The 16,439-nt window shown below is 38.5% G+C and overlaps 1 protein-coding gene and 1 pseudogene across 1 annotated transcript in view; both read right to left on the reverse strand.

The window, feature by feature from the left end:
- Window positions 1-4,648: 4,648 nt before the first annotated feature.
- Window positions 4,649-16,439, reverse strand: part of SPAG1 (sperm associated antigen 1) — an 84,864-nt gene continuing 73,073 nt past the window's right edge. The window contains exon 20 of the mRNA XM_025922710.2: window positions 4,649-6,512. Within this exon, the coding sequence (XP_025778495.2) occupies window positions 6,500-6,512 (13 nt within the window). The 3' untranslated portion in view covers window positions 4,649-6,499. The remainder of the gene's footprint in view (window positions 6,513-16,439) is intronic.
- LOC147571954 (small ribosomal subunit protein uS5 pseudogene) lies at window positions 10,197-16,374 on the reverse strand (annotated as a pseudogene).

A 16,439-nucleotide genomic window follows, 5' to 3' on the forward strand; every position in this document is an offset into this window, starting at 1 on the left:
TGAACTTGATTTTTCAAATATTATACAAACCTGGGATAAACTTCAGTATCAGAGTGCATAGGATTGGAATTATATCTTTTTTGAATGTTTGGTAAAAATTGTTGTTAAGGCTATCTGGGCATTGTGAATCATTTTTTAATATTATAGAAAATGAGATTTTCAGCTTGAGAAGCAGTTCATCTTTATCGATATAACATGAGCAGTAAGGAGTGGCAGGCTTTCTTCTGTAAGAGTTTACTAATCCTAGAATCTGTGAATTTTTCTGGCTCTATGGTAATGAGAGTTTTGCTTTTATTGTTTTTCTTTCCAGCCTTTTGCCTAATAATTGGAACACCTATTTCAACTACCTTTTATCCAGCATGGAGGAGGTAAAACTTAGATGCTTCATAGCACAGGTATACCAAGTGCCTCCAAATTCTGAATTCAGAATACTGGGACAAGAGAAATCTTAGAAAGAAAGAAACTCTAGGCTCTTGAGGATAAGGACCATGTCTTCTTTTTCCTATAAGTTATGTACTAATAAGTACTTTATATTTGAAGAGGAGATTGAGGATAAGCTTGCTATGATGGGACAGAATAACTGAGCAGCGGCAATGAGAATGTTTGTGGGCCTAGGCCTCAGAGTTGGTACCAGTCTCTTCATTACATTGTTAGAACAAGTTTTTGGAAACAAAGACAGTGACTGAAAAAGCAGTCACTTTTAATAAGGTTTTATATCACGTACGTTCATAAATGTAGGTGTATGACAGCCACTATGATGAAATTTGGAAGTTTTGCGTTCGTGAGCAAACAGCCAAGAAAGAATTCTTGAGACATTTTTGGTGCAAAAAGGTGATTTTATTTTAGCACAGGGACAGGACCCATGGGGAGAAGGAGCTGCACTAGGGTTGTGAGGAGTGACTGATTATATACTTTTAAGTTTGTGGAGGGAATGGAGATAGAGATAAAGTAAGTTTCTAAGATACTTTGAAACAGGGTTTCAGGACCTTGAGGGGCAGCTGCTGTTAAAGTCATTTTTAGTTTTTTTTTTTTTTTAATTTTTTTTTTCAACGTTTTTATTTTTATTTTTGGGACAGAGAGAGACAGAGCATGAACGGGGGAGGGGCAGAGAGAGAGGGAGACACAGAATCGGAAACAGGCTCCAGGCTCCGAGCCATCAGCCCAGAGCCTGATGCGGGGCTCGAACTCACGGACCGCGAGATCGTGACCTGGCTGAAGTCGGACGCTTAACCGACTGCGCCACCCAGGCGCCCCAGTCATTTTTAGTTTTTAATAAAACATGAAGGCAGCCGTGATTTCTTTGAGGAAGGCACACCCTGCATGTTTCTGGTGTCTGTCTGTGGGCTGCAAGCTGCAAGGAGATTTGCAGCTCTCCTGCCTTATTTCCCTCATCAACTGGAACAGCATTTTTCAGGGTTGGTTTAGCCAAGGCATTTCAATTTTGCTTTTGGGGGCTTTTTGTTGTATTGTCATTTATTATAGGAAATATGATACTTTAGCTGGATAAAGAAATTTGTTGATTTAGAGAGGTAATGTGCAAACATGTTTCAGAGAATGCACAGGAAAGAATTTACTTTCCCTTTCAGCCCTTTTTTCCCTTCTTTCCCTTTGTTCTTTGCTCCACCTTTGCTCAGCCCCTCCTTTCTACATTACCTTCCTCCATAACCCCTGCAAAGGAGCAAGTATGTATGATAGCATAGTTTTCTCCATGTTACATGGTCATGCACAATGCATATATACATTGATCATTTTCTTGATTTTCTCAATATCTTACAGAAATTAGTCCAAGTCAACTGGTACAGCTCCAGCTCATTCTTTTTAATGGCTGCATATGATGGGCATTCTCTTTGGCTCTTTTGTTTCCCACCCCGCCCCACTCCTCTACAAAAGTGTGCAGGCAGCCCCTCATGTAAGTCCTTATTTTCTGGTAGTTTTAATTATGGGAGATAGTTTCACGGATTTCCGATGTCTAGGTTGCAAAGTCTATGTAGTTTTAAATTTAATAAGGTTATCAAATTCCCTTTTTTAAAAAAGGCCATCAATATTTACAGTTCCACTAACAATAGGTGAGTCTCCTTTCCCCTGCATTCAACGAATAGTAAATATTAGAGCTTTATAGTTTTTACAAGACTATTTGGCATAAAGTAATATGTATTATTTGATTTTATGTTTATGTTTCCCTGGTCACTAGTGAATTTGTTTATCTTTTTGTAGGAGGAGAATTGGTGGTATTTGATGTACTGTTTTCTAAACTGACTTTTGTATCTTTTGCCTGTTTTTGGAGGGGTTTTCTCTTTATTCAGTTTGAAAGGGATCTTTATCATAGCTATTATATATTTACAGTTATTATAATTATCTATGCATTATATATAACTATTAGTTTTTCGTTACAGGTTATATTTTTGTCCAAGTCTATTATTTGGCCATTTGCTTTATTAACTTTTTTTGCTGCACATGTTATAAACAATGTAGAATTTTATTAGGTTGAATCTTTTCTTTTAAGTTTATTTGTTTATTTTGATAGAGCGCACATGCACAAGCAGGGAGGAGCAGAGAGGGAGAGAGAGAATCCCAAGCAGGCTCGGCACTGTTAGCATGGAGCCAATGTGGGGCTTGAACTCACAAACCATAAGAACATGACCTGAGCTGAAATCAAGAGTTGGATGCTCAACAGACTGAGCCACCCAGGTGCCCCTGCCGTGCATTTTATTTTAAACTTACTTGGAATGTTTCTAGACTATAAAGATAAGTTGCAAAGACAGTTCAGAGGCTTCTCATACACACTTTTCTCACACACACACACACACACACACACACACACACACACACACACACACACAATTTTGCTATATGAAAGTTCTATTATCTAATTCTATATTTCAGAACTTCCCATCACAGTTAAGGTCTCCTTTGCTCCTAAATTATACTTACAGTCTCCTAGGTTTCTTGGAAGATTTTTTTTTTTTTTTAATGTTTATTTTGAGACTGGAAGCATGCAGGCCGGGGAGAAGCAGAGAGAGGGGGAGAGAAAGAATCCCAAGCAGGCTCTGTACTGTCAGTGCAGAGCCCAGAGCCTGACACAGGGCTTGATTTCACAAACCGTGAGATGGTGACCGAGCTGAAATCAAGAGTTGAACACTTAACCAGCTGAGCCACCCAGGCGCCCCCTCTTGTGAGATTTTTAAATTTTTTACATTTGCTTTAATCTGTCTTGAATTTGTTTACTATAATGTAGAAGTCCAATCTTATTTTCTTCCAATGGAAAGCTGTTTTTGTGAAGGCACTGTTTTTTAAATAATCGATCCTTTCCCACTGATCTGAATGCTACCTCTCTATTGGAATTTCTAGATTGCTACCAGAAAGGCTGCTGGGATTTTTATTGTGATTCCATTGAATTTATAGATCTATTTGGGGGAAATAGGCATCTTAACCATAGTGAATCTTTTGATTCATGAACATGGCTTATCCATTTATTATTAAGTTTTTAAATTTCTTTCAATAGTGCTTTATAGTTTTCAGTATACGGATATTTTTTTAAATCTCAATTTCTGATTGTTACTATTATATAGAAATACAATTGATTTTTGTAGATTGTTCTTGAATCCTACAAACTTGTAAGTCATTTATTAGCTCTAAAGAGTTTTAGTACAGCCATAGGATTTTTGTACATAGACAATCATGTCTCTGCAAATAGTTTTATATCCTTCTTTCCAATCTAGATGCCATTAGCAACATTTTTTTATTTTTTTGGACCTATTGACTTAAATCTCTAGTAAGATATTAAATAGGACTGGTAAAAGAGACATCCTTACCTTGTTTCCAGTCTAAGTAGTCTTCCATCTTCACCTTTTATTCCTTTTGGTAAAATCTTGACAAGCTTAAAGGGGTGGCCAGTTTGGATTGATTGGAGGACCCCAGAGTTTACCTGTAAGTTATTATTTGAATTGAGTGGTTTGCTTTTTTTTTCCTTCAATTTTAAAAATTGAGATACAGTTCACATATTGTAACATTTTTAATGTGTAAAATTCAGTAATGTTTAGTATATTCACAAGGTTATACAACCATAACCATTACCTAATACTAGAACATTTTCATCACCCCCAAAAGAAACCCTGTATCCACTAGCAACCAGTTCCCATCTCCCCAGTGGTCCCCCCACGGCCCCCATCCCTCATGGTCTTCTTAGCTCCTGGCAACCACTAAAGCTACTTTCTGTTTGAATAGATTTGTCTGTTCTGGGCATTTCACATAAAATTCATATAATATGTGGCTTTTTATGTATGGCTTCTTTTCACTTAGTGTTTTCAAGGTTCATCTATGGAGTAGTATATATCAGTACTTCATGCTTTTTATGGGTGAATAATAATATTTTGTATGGTTATAACACATTTTTGTTTATCATCAGTTGATAGACCAGTGGGTTCTCACATTTTTGGCTATTATAAATGATAACAACATGTGTGTACAGGATTTTGTGTGAACATGTTTTCAGTTTTCTTGGGTATAATACTAGGAGTGGAATTGTTGGGTCATATGGTAACACTGTTTAACTTTTTGGAGAACTGCCAAACTTCCAAAGCAACCGCATCATTTTGCATTCCCATCAGCAATATGTATACTTCCTAATTCCTCCACATCCTTGTCAACATTTGTTATTGTCTGTCTGGTTTTTTTTTTTTTTTTTGGTCTGTTTTATTGTAACCATTCTAGTTGAATCTTTGCCCTTGTCTTCACACACATATGAATTAGGATTAAAATTGTTCCTCCCAACCCACTGATTAATTATAGTAAATATTTGGTCCTGTTTTCAGGTAAGAAGCTGACATAGAAGAGATCAAATATAAGGTAGCCAGTAATGTTCAATTTTTAGCAGTTTTTGGATTTGACAGGTCACTATTTAAACCCTAAGGAAAAACAGAAAACCAAGTCAGTTTGGTTCCTGAGTTTCCTGTCTGGCTTCTGCCTGCTACACAATGAAGCTTCCAGCAGCAGAGTTATTATTACTAGGTTTGTATTGCTTTCTGATATTGAAAATTCCGCAGAAAAGTAATTTAATCATACTGAGCTCTTTCTTCTCGTCCACCCAAGTCTGTTCAAAAACCTGGCTTAGACTTTGCTTTCTCCTGAAAATGTTCTTGATTTATTCCTCTTGGCCCTTGTAATAACTTTGACACTCAAACATTGCGTTGATGCTTTTGTTTCCCCTACTAGAGCTTCTGGAACTTGGTTTTGTTTCTTCCAAATTAGTCATAAGCTCATTAAAATCAGAAACTGTCCTTTTTACTTATCCTCCACAATACTTTATTCAGAGGGTCTTGAGTAGTTTAGTTCACTTACAATGCTTGTGCCACTCAGGTATTAGTAATTGCACAACTTGCCTTCTGGCATTGGGTTGTAGATTCCAACTTGCCTAAGAATTAGAAGAGATATTTTAAAAGTTAAGTTCCCAGCCCCTTGGACTCAAGATTCTCAAGCAATTCTGAGCAAATATTCTAAGAACCACTGTTTGAGAAATATTTAGAAGAGCATTATAAATTTGTCAATAATAGGAACTTCTCTAATCTGAATTTTGTTAACCAGAGCACCTTTTTAGGGCAGTGTCCTCTAGATTCATTTATTGAACATTTACTAAGCACCCACCAGCCTATGCCAGACTCTGAATATGCAACTGTTTGTGTTGACACACCTCAAAACAGTGACAGGTTGGAAAAGAAAGATGCATGTTGTTAGATTCTCTGCTGCTCAACCTGTGGAGTAATTTCTTGACTTTGTCATGACTAATTCCCAGGAGATGGTAACAGATATCCAAGGCTAGTCACTTCTCTGGCTGTATTGTTTCTATTGGAGGGGTCTTAATGTATATCTCTTACCCAGTAAGTGAATAATGAATGTGTCCATAATACTTTTTTTAATGTAACATTGTGTCCATAATACTTGAAAAGAGCTCTCTTTTTCTAGCAACATAGATGAGATATACATATGGGAAGAGAGCAATTGTAAACATGGAAGGAAAGATAAAAGTACTAAGTACCGCCAGGTATTTTACATAAACTACATCATTCTACAACCCTGAACGGTAGGAAGATATCCCTCCTCATTTTGCAGATGAGGAACCTAAAATCCTTGAGATTCTACAGAGTTTTATATGAGCTCATTACTCCTGAGTATCAGAGTTAGGATTTAATTCCAGGTTTATGCTCTAAAGTAGTTTCCCAGAGAAAAAGAGAAGAGGCAGCTGTGAGAGTCTCTTATACTCTTATCTCCTGCTTGTTTTTCATTGATCTTTGTACCATCGATTAACTTTCAACCATCTCTTTACTTTGACGTGTGGCAAAAGGCATCAAAACCTATGAACTTGAAATTCAATACATTCTGGAGACAGATCCCTTGTGTGGAGACCTGAGAGGCAGGACTTCTGCGTCGGTTTTTGGGGGTCCTTGTCTAAGTGGTGGCAACTGGCTGAGAGAGTAAAACACATTCCAAACGTGAACATGCTTTGCTACATCTTGTTCCTAGATGGCAAATAGTATATTAGAAAAACAAGTATAAAACATATCTTTGAAATCGCTTTAAAATAATGATCTGTAACTCATGATTAATTATTCTGTTTGCACACAAATACCATCAGCCCTTAATACTTCTTCCTGAGAAGTCCTCTAGTGAAGAGCACATTTCCAGCAGTGAGGCGCCACAAGTTGGTCACGTGAAGGGAGTTTTCACCAAAATGCATTTAAGAAGTGGAAATGAAAGTTTTCCTGACAAACAGCAGATTCTCAATCTGTCCATCATGTTGCAGTGTCAATTTACAGAGCCCTTGGCATTCTGAGATCTTGCTCATGAAGAAGGTGCTCTCTGAAATTGCCTGGATACGTTATTGATCATTCTGAGCAACTCAGAACCAAAATAGCCATTTTAGATTCAGTCTTGCAGCTGCCCTTAAGGCTTTGCCGCTTTACCTTTCAAGTTTCCCCTCCTTTGCCCACAATCTCAGCATAAGAGCAAAACCAGTACAGTCACGGTTCATCAGCATTTCAGACTGCATAATATTCTGTTGTGTTCTTATTTGGACTTCAATGTAAATGGAGTAGAGTTAGATGAGGATCTCTTAAAAAAAACCTCCCCAGGCCACAGTGTAACCCAGTTTTATGACAAAGAAAAAGCTTCTGGATCTGATAAATGTTGTTGGCAGTAGTTTGAATAGTGTTGGGAGATAGAGGCCAAATTTCTTTCAAAAAAGGAAATTTGGGAGGTAGGAAAGAAAAATGGAAGAAGTTATCTATTTTTGAAAATATGGTGTAGGAAAGGATGGAAACTTGGGAGATTGAGAGAAGGACTTTAAGTGAGGAAGAGTTGAGTGGGTTTGGAGACTGAGAGGAAGGCTGTAATTGAAAGGGAAATATGCAAAAGATGGATTTATTCTGGGAGGAAAGCCCTTGAAGAGAGGGGAGGATAGCATGAGGGATCAGCACTAGAGAGGAGGGGGAAAATTACTTTCTAAAAGAGAAGGAACAGGGAAAATCTGGTCATTAGTCAAAAGGGGAGTAGATTGGAGCAGTTAGATGAGATGGCCTGTTGTTTCAGTTAAGGTCAGGTAGCTGAGCATGATCACAGATCAAAACACAAAAACAGTGGTTAAAACTATAGTAGAGCTATGCATAAGGCACTATGAGAAAACAAAGATCACTTAACTCAGCCAAGGCAAGTGAGGAAAAGCCTCTGGGAGAGGACATTTGAACTGGATTTTAAAGGATGCCTGGGAATTAGCTTTGTGGTTTTGGGAAGTAAGAAGGAAGAGAGAAGAGCAGGGAAACGTCTGGTGCAAAAGCAGTCGATGTTGAGTGAATGTGCCCTCTCTGGGTAATAAAACAGTTTGCCTGAATGAATACTGGATGCGGAGATTGAAAGAGCCGGAAAAGTCTAGGAGGAATCTGAAGTTTCTAGCTTAGGCCAGAGTATGAATGCTGGTATCTTTCACCAAGATAAAGAACAAGTGAAACCTAAGTTTGAGAGAACCAAGAGTTCAGTTTGGGGCATTACTACATTTGAGGTGTCTATGAGGCATTCATGTGGAGATGAACAGTGTGAGGTTGGTTTTACGGATTGAGAGATCAGGAAAGACTGTACAGAAACAGATCCAAGTCTTTGGATATAATTTTAAACAATCCAAAAGTCTTAGTGGCTTAACAAAAAAAAAAAGGACTATTTCTCATTCATGCTATCTGTCCAATGCAGACTGGTAGGAATCCGCTTCAGACCAACACTCAAAGAATCAGGCTGATGATGGAGCTGTCGTCTTCTTACAACCCACTAACTGGAATGTGAGGCCTTTCTCAGTCACTGTAGCAAGGGTGAAGACCATGCAGGGCCTGTACTAGCTGTTGTGTACTTGGGCCCAGAAGGGACACATCACTTCTACCTCTACTCTGTTGGCAGGATTTGTCATGTGTCCCTAACCAATCACAGAGTTTGAAAAGTCCCATCTTGTGTATGCCGAGAAGGGGAAGAAAACCAGGCAACGACTGACTCACAGAGGAACCACATCTATAACTAAAACTCTATTTCTACCATTTTATATGCAGCATACAGCTTTCTGTTTTATCCAACTATCATTCCTTCAGGCCTATCACATAGACATTCTGCTCCTCTAAGATTAAGAGTACACGTAGTTCCCTAAACACGCCCCGTTATTTCACACTTGCGTTCAACATGCACCTTCGATGTGCATCTGGATGCCTTTGTGTCTCCTCTTTCCTCTGCCTGGCACACCCTCTTCTCATCCAAATGACAAACTCAGGCTGCACAGTTATCTCCTTAAAACCTATCTTAACCTCACAGGCAGTACTGGGCATTTCTCTTGCTCTACATAATCACTATTACATCTCTATTAGTTTAACAAGATTGGTAGTTTATATGTTCATTGCCTCTACAAGCTGTAACTTAAAGACCAGGCACCTTACTAATTATTCCATTATGTTTGATATTTTCCATTAAACAGCGTAAGTTCAAAGATTTGAATCTTGGATCAACTACTTGCAATATTTGTAACCCTTGTTAATTTACAGGGATTTAATATACATTTTCTGTGATTTTTTCTGTGCCATAGTTTCCTCATCTATAACAAAGTTGTTATAAGAATTAAATTAGTGTGTAATAAACTATACACATGCCTAGCACAAAGCTCAAAACCAAGTATGGTAGTTTTTTTTTAATTGAAATGTTTGACATATTGTGTAAATTTAAGGTGTACATAACTGATTTGGTACACTTATATATTGTACTGCTAGGTAGCATCTTTATCACCTCACATAATTATTTCTTTTCTGTGGTGGGAATAATTAAGATCAGTCTCTTAGCAAGTTTGATGCTTATAATATTGTTGTCTACAGTCATTATGCTGTGCATTAGTTCTCTACGACTTAGCTGATCTTCTAGTGCTAGTTCGTTCACGTAAACATCTCTCCTGTTCCCCCAACCTGGTAGTTCTATGTAGTAACTATTATTTTTCTATTTTTAGGAGTTTGGCTTTAAGATTCCACATAAAAGTGATATCATACAGTATTTGTCTCTGACTTATGTCACTCAGCATGTCCTCAAGGTCTAGCCATGTTGTCACAAATGGCAGGATTTCCTTCTTGTGACTGAATAACATTACATTGTCTGTTGTGTATGGGTATGTATAATCTTTATCCATTCATCAGTTGACGGGCATAAACTGTTTCCATATCGTGGCTGTTGTGAATAATGCTACAATAAATATGGGATTGCATAACCTTCAATATCCTGTTTTCATTTCTTGGGGTATATACCCACAGTGGAATTGCTGCATCATATTGATAGTTCTATTTTTAGTTTTTTGGAGGAACCTCAAAACTGTTTTCCATAGCGGCTGCAGTTTACAACCCCACCAGCAGGGTACAAGTGTTCCTTTTTGTGCACCTTCTCACCAGTGCTTCTCTTGTCTTCTTGAGGACAGCCATTCTAATAGGTGTGCGGTGATACCTCATTGTGATTTTGTGATTAATGATGTTAAGCATCTTTTCATGTAACCTCTAGGCCATTTTGAAATCTTCTTTGGGAAAATGCCTATGTTTTATTTGGATTGGTTTTCATTACTGAGTAGTGTGAGGGTGTGTGCGGATTGTGTGTGTGTGTGTGTGTGTGTGTGTGTGTGTGTGTGTGTGTGTGTGTATTTTTCTTGTATAAAACTATATGCTGGTGACAGTTGGAGCCTGGGTTCTCTGCACAGAGACTCTGATGTGGTCCTTTGTAAGACGGTCAGTGAATTCCTGATAGGTGACTTGGTAAACACAGTCAGAAGTGAGCTGTAGGTCTTGGAAATGGCATCAAAAACAGCTTTGGCAAAGTTGCCCAGAGGGTGGCAGTGCAGCCCCTGGCTGAGGTGTAGCAGTCATAAATACCAGCCGTCATCGTAGCTTCTTGGGCACAGAGGCTGAGACAAAGCCAGTGCCTCTGGGCAGGGATGAGGTGCACTGGCACAGAGCCACAGCAGCAGGTCACCTTGCGTGGCATGGTGTGGGGCTTGTGGATCTTGTTCCTCCAGTAGCCTCGCCGTACAGGGACAATGGAAAACCTGGCCAAGATGATGGCCCCATGGATGGCTGTGGCTACCATCGAGCACTTAATACCCAGAACAGCATGTCCATTGTAATCTCTGCTGGCAACAAATACCTTGAACCTGGTCCAGTGGCGAGCAAGGGTTTGCTTTTGAACAGTCATAATTTTTAAAACCTCATCCTTGAGGGATGCCCCTAGGACAAAAAAAAGTCAATGATCTCAGATTCCTTAATGGGCAGGGAGAAGAGAGAAATCTCCACCAGGGACATGATCTTCATGTCCTTGACCAGGCAGCCCAGCTTGGTAATGGGGATCCACTTCTTGTCCTCAGCCTTGCCTCCACAAGCGCCTTGGCCTTGGTCTTAGCCATGGCCCAACCATAGCTGTAACCCCAGCCCTGGATGCTGCTGCCCAAGCCTCTGTGGAAGCCACCATGACCTCCCATTCCAGGGCCCACAGGCCCTCCAGGTCTAACTAACACCAGTGCCATCCGCCACTTGGCATTTTCTCAAAATGTTTATATATTTTGGATATTAGCCTCTTACCCAATATATGCTTTGCAAACGATTTTCTCCGATTCTGTACCTTTTCATTTTGTTGATTTCTTTTGCTGTGCAGAAGCTTTTCAATTTGATGTAGTCCCACTTGTTAATTTTTGCTTTTGTTGTTTGTGCTTTTGGTGTCATGTGCACAAGTCATTGCCAGGATTGGGGCACCTGGGTGACTCGGTTGGTTGAACTTCTGAGTCTTGATTTTGGCTCAGGTCATGATTTTATGGTTCATGGGATTGAGCCCCACATTGGACTCCGTGCTGACAGCACAGAGCCTGCTTCAGATTCTCTCTTTTCCCTTTGCCCACTCCTCTGCTTGCATGCTCTCTCTCTCAAAATAAGTAAACATTAAAAAAAAAATTGCCAAGATCAATATTGAGGAACTTCTTTCCTGTTTTTTTGTTGTTGTTTGTTTTTTCTAGGAGTTTTACGGTATCCGGTCTTATATTTAAATCTTTGACCTTTGCAAGTTAATTTTTGTGAGTGGTATAAGATGAGGGGTCCAGTTTCACTTTTCTGTGTTTATACCATTTTCCCAACACAATTTGTTGAAATACTATCCTTTCCTTACCGGGTATTCTGGCTGCCTTGTTGAGTGTTAGTTGACCATATATGTAGTGGTTTAATTCTGGGCTTTCTGTTCTCTTCCACTTGTCTGTGTGTCTTGTTTTTATGCCAGTACCATGCTGTTGCAATTACTAAAGCTTTGTAGTATAGTTTGAAATCAGGAAGTGTGATGCCTCTGGCTTTGTTCTTCTCATGATTGCTTGGGCAATTTGGGCTCTTTTCTGGTTCCATACAAGTTTTAGGGGTTTTGTCATTGTTTGGTTTGGTTTCTATGTTTGTGAAAAATGCCATTGGGTCTTTGATAGGGATTGCATTGAATCTATAGATGGCTCTGGGTAATAGGGACGTTTTAACAATATTAATTCTTCCAATCCATAAGCATGGAATCCTTTTCCATTTGTGTAAGGTTTGATTTCTTTCAATGATGTCTTGTAGTGTTTGCTGTACAGACCTGCCTTGGTTAAATTTAGTCTGGGTATTTTGTTTTTGATGCTACTGTGAATGGGATAGTTTTTACCTCTTTTTCAGATGCTTATGGTTACAGAAATGCAACTGATTTCTTTGTCAATTTTATATCCTGCAACTTGACTAAATTTATTGATTAGTTCCAATAGTTTTTTGAGTCTTCGGGATTTTCTCTATATACAACATAAACTGCAAGAAAATTTTTGCTTCTTCCTTTCCAATTTGGATGCCTTTTATTTCTGTCTTGCCTAATTCTTTTAGCTAGGGTTCCCAACACTTGTATTAGGAGTGGTGAGAGTGGGCATCTTTGTCTTGTTCCTAATCTTAGAGGAAAGCTTTTGATTTCTCACTGCTGAGCAAGTTAGGTGTGGGCTTGTCATGTATGGCCTTTATTGTGTATGTTCCTTCTGTTTCCAGTCTGTAGAGTTCTTAAAATGAAAGGATATTTTGTCAAATGCTTTTCCTGCATCTGTTCAGGTGACTGTGTGATTTCTATCTTTCATTCTATTAAATGGTGGTATATGAAACTGATTTGCCCATGTTGAACCACGCTTGATCCCAGGGATAAATCCTACATAGTCATGGTATACAATCCTTTTAATGTGTTCTTGAATTTGGTTAGCTAATATTTTGTGGAGAATTTGCAGATCTACAGTCATCAGAGATACGGGTCTTTAGTTTTCTTGTAGGTCCTTATCTGGCTTTGATATCAGGGTAATGCTGGCCTCATAGAATTGGCCTAGAAGTATTCCCTCCTCTTCAATTTTTTGGAAGAGTTTGAGGATTGTTAACTCTTCTTCACGTTTGGTAGAGTTTGCCAATGAAGCCAGTTGATCCTGGAATTTTCTGTTAGGAGGCTTTTGATTACTAATTCAATCTCTTATTATTAATCTGTTCAGATTTTGTTTCTTTCTGATTCAGTCTTGGTGAATTCTGTGTTTCTAGGAACTCATCCATTTCTTCAATTACTTAATTTGTTGGCATGCAACTGTTCATGGTAGACTCTTACGATCCAATGTATTTCTGTAATGTCTCTTCTTTCATTTCTGATTTTGCCTTTTTTTTCTTAGTCTAGCTAATAGTCTGTCAATTTCATTTATCTTTTTGAAAAATGTTTTGTTCTTGTTTTGTATTTTTTTCTTGTCTTTCTGATCTTTATTTCCTTCCTTCCTCTAGCTTTGAGCTCAGTTTGTTCTTTTTATAGCTCTTTAGGTGTAATGTGAGGCTGTTTGAGATCTAACTTCTTAACATATGCATTTATCATTCTAAACTTCCCTCTCAGAACTGCTTTTGCACAGGTTTGCTGTTTCCATTTTCAGTTGATAAATTTTATTTCCCTTTTAATTTCTTCTTTGACCCCACTCATTCAGAATTGTGTTGTTTCCACTATTTACAGATTTTCCAGCTTTCCTGTTGTTGACTTGTAGTTGCGTACCATTGTGGTCAGAAGATAGATTTCAATCTTCTTAAATTTGCTAAGACTTGTTTTGTGTCCTATCATATAATCTATCCTGGAGAATGTTCCTTGTGTACTTGGGAAGAATATATTCTGTTGCTATTGGATGGAAAGTTCTATATGACCATTAGGTCCATTTGGTCCAAAGTATGATTTAATTCTAACATTTCCTTGTTGATTTTGTCTGGATGATTTACCCATTGCTCTAAGTGAAGTATTAAAGTCCTCTACTATTATTCTATTCTCCACATCTCCATTCAGATTTGTTAGTATTTGCTTCATATATTTAGGTGCTCCAATGTTGAGTGCATACAGTTTACGATTATTGTATCATCTGACTGTAGTGACCCCCTTTATTATATAATGACCTTCTTTGTCTCTTACCACTCTTGGCTTAGTTTGTTTGGTCTAAGGGCAAGTACAGTAATCCCTGCTCTTTTGGTTTTCACTTGCAAGTAGTATTTTCTTCCATCCCTTCACTTTAAACCTGTGTGTGTTAAAGCTGAAGTGAGTCTCTTGTACAGAGCATATAGTTGTCTTTTTTTTTTTTAATCCAGCCATTCTGTGCCTTTTGATTGGTGAATTCAATTTACATTTAGAGTAATTATTGATATGTAGGGATTTACAACTGCCATCTTCCTGGTTGCCTTCCTGTTCTATATTTCCATCATTCCTTTTCCCCAGTTCTTTCCTCCCTTCTGTTTCAACTCTGTAAATTGATTTTCCACAGTAGTATATATGGTTTCTCCTTTATCTTTTGTGAATCTAAATTTTTTAACATGAGGTTTACATAAAACATTTCATACATGGAAGAGTCCATTTTATGCTGATAGCAACTTATCTTCATTTGTCTATAAAGGGTCTATTCATCTTTTACTCTTATATATATTTTCTGACATCAGATTTCTTTTTATATTGTGTACGGTCAGCAAATTATAGTAGCAAGTTATTTTTAATACTCTTTTCCTAAAGGAAAAGGTGAAACGTACTCAAATTCAGAAAATTCTAATTGTTTAAGATGGTATACTATAGTTGTGGCTAATATGCCATTTTATAGAATTAGAGTTTTCTAAATTTGAGTATTTTTCACCTTTACCAGTGTAAAGATGGTTTTATGTCACTGATTAGCATCTTTTTATTTCAGCTTGAGGAACTCCTCTCAGCATTTCTGCAGGGTAGACCTAGTGGTGATAAATTTTTTCAGCTTTGGCTATTGGGCAAGTCTTTCTCCTTCATCGCTGAAGTGTAACTCTGGCTGAAAGTTTTTATCTTTTGAGACTTTGAATGTCATTCTAGGGTTTTGCCACTGAGAAATACGTGGACAGCCTAATGGGGCTTCCTTTGTAAGTTACACTCCCCCAGCCGTCTTTAGGATTGATTTTTGGTGGTTTCCTTGTATGATGTCTGGGAGGTGTTTCCACATTGAGATACTACAGTGATCTATGTGAGCTCTGTGACTTTGGATGTTCAAGTCTTTTCCCCCAGGTTTGAGGAATTTTCAATTATTTTTCAAACTACATTTTCTGCCCCCCTTCTCCCTTTGGTCTTCTGCATCATTTGAGAATTTGTATTCTCTAAGTCATTTATTCTGTCTTCCAATTACTCTATTCTACAGAGGCTTGCTATAGTAGTCTTCATCTCATTCACTCAATTCTTCAACTCCAGAATTTGGTTCTTGTTTGTAATTTCTCTGTTGATTTCATGTTTTCCTTCCTAATATCATTGAGTTTTCTTGTAGCTTGTCGTGTTCTTCAAAACAGCTATCCTGAATTCTTTATCAGCTAGATCTGCAACATCCTATGTCTTTGTGTGTAGTCGTTGAATTATTGGTGTCTTTTGGAGGGTGAAATATTTTTTCATGTTCCTTGTACGTTTGCATGGCTATTTTCACATTTGAAGTAACAGACGCCTCCCGAGTCTTCACTGGTTGCCGTCAGATGAGGTACTATCACTGGTGTCACTAAGTCAGAGGTGTCCTCAGCCTTTGAATGGGTGAACCTGCTCCACTCTTCTTGCTCCCTCTAGTGGCAGAATTCTTAAACTTTTCCATCTTTTCTTGTAACTCAAGTCTAGCTGCTGGAACCTTTTGTTTTCCAGAAGGTGGTGCTATAGCTCCACAGCTCTAGTGTGTGATTTCTCCCTTGCCCACAGACTCTTGGTCCATTTTTCTGAGAAAACTCTCATCACCAGGCCTGCTCTCACTGCCCCGCTCAGGAGCACGCACGGGGATCCAGCACATAGTGAGAGGTGGCGTGAATTTAACTCAGGGCTTTGGGGAGGCTTGTGGACCCAGTGGGGCAATCTGGTGGGGAGGTCTTTGAGTGGGATACTCCCAGAGGCATATGGGCAGACTTCCTGCTGAAGTCTTGAGGAACCGCATTCTTTTAATGCTCTTTGATATTCCTATCTACAGTTCCTTCACCTTGTCTTCCCTCCCCTCAGTCATGAAGTTCCCACTTCAGTACCCTGGCTGTCACTGGACAGAAACGGGTTTCTCCAGCCATGACCCACACAACTGGCACCGCTGGGCACTCACAGCTTTCCACCTCCTCTGAAGGAGAGGTGACCACTGCCAGACAGCCCCGTGCAGCTAGGTGCTGGGTACGTAACTGTCAACAAAAGAGTTTCCTTTTTATGTCTCTACTGTAAAGTTTACTAACATTAAAAAAGGAGAATCAGCTTTTCATTAATGAACAAAGCGTTAAAAAGAAAAATGTCAGTTTGAAAGATACCATTTACCCCCAATGATTTTTTAAAATTCTATTAATTCCAAAAGATTAAAGAATATGCAAATAATGAAAGTGATACTCACCTGTGATATTCAC

The sequence above is a fragment of the Puma concolor genome, chromosome F2 (genome assembly GCF_028749965.1).
Source record: "Puma concolor isolate L17-30 chromosome F2, mPumCon1.1.hap2, whole genome shotgun sequence".
Taxonomy (NCBI): Eukaryota; Metazoa; Chordata; class Mammalia; order Carnivora; family Felidae; genus Puma; species Puma concolor.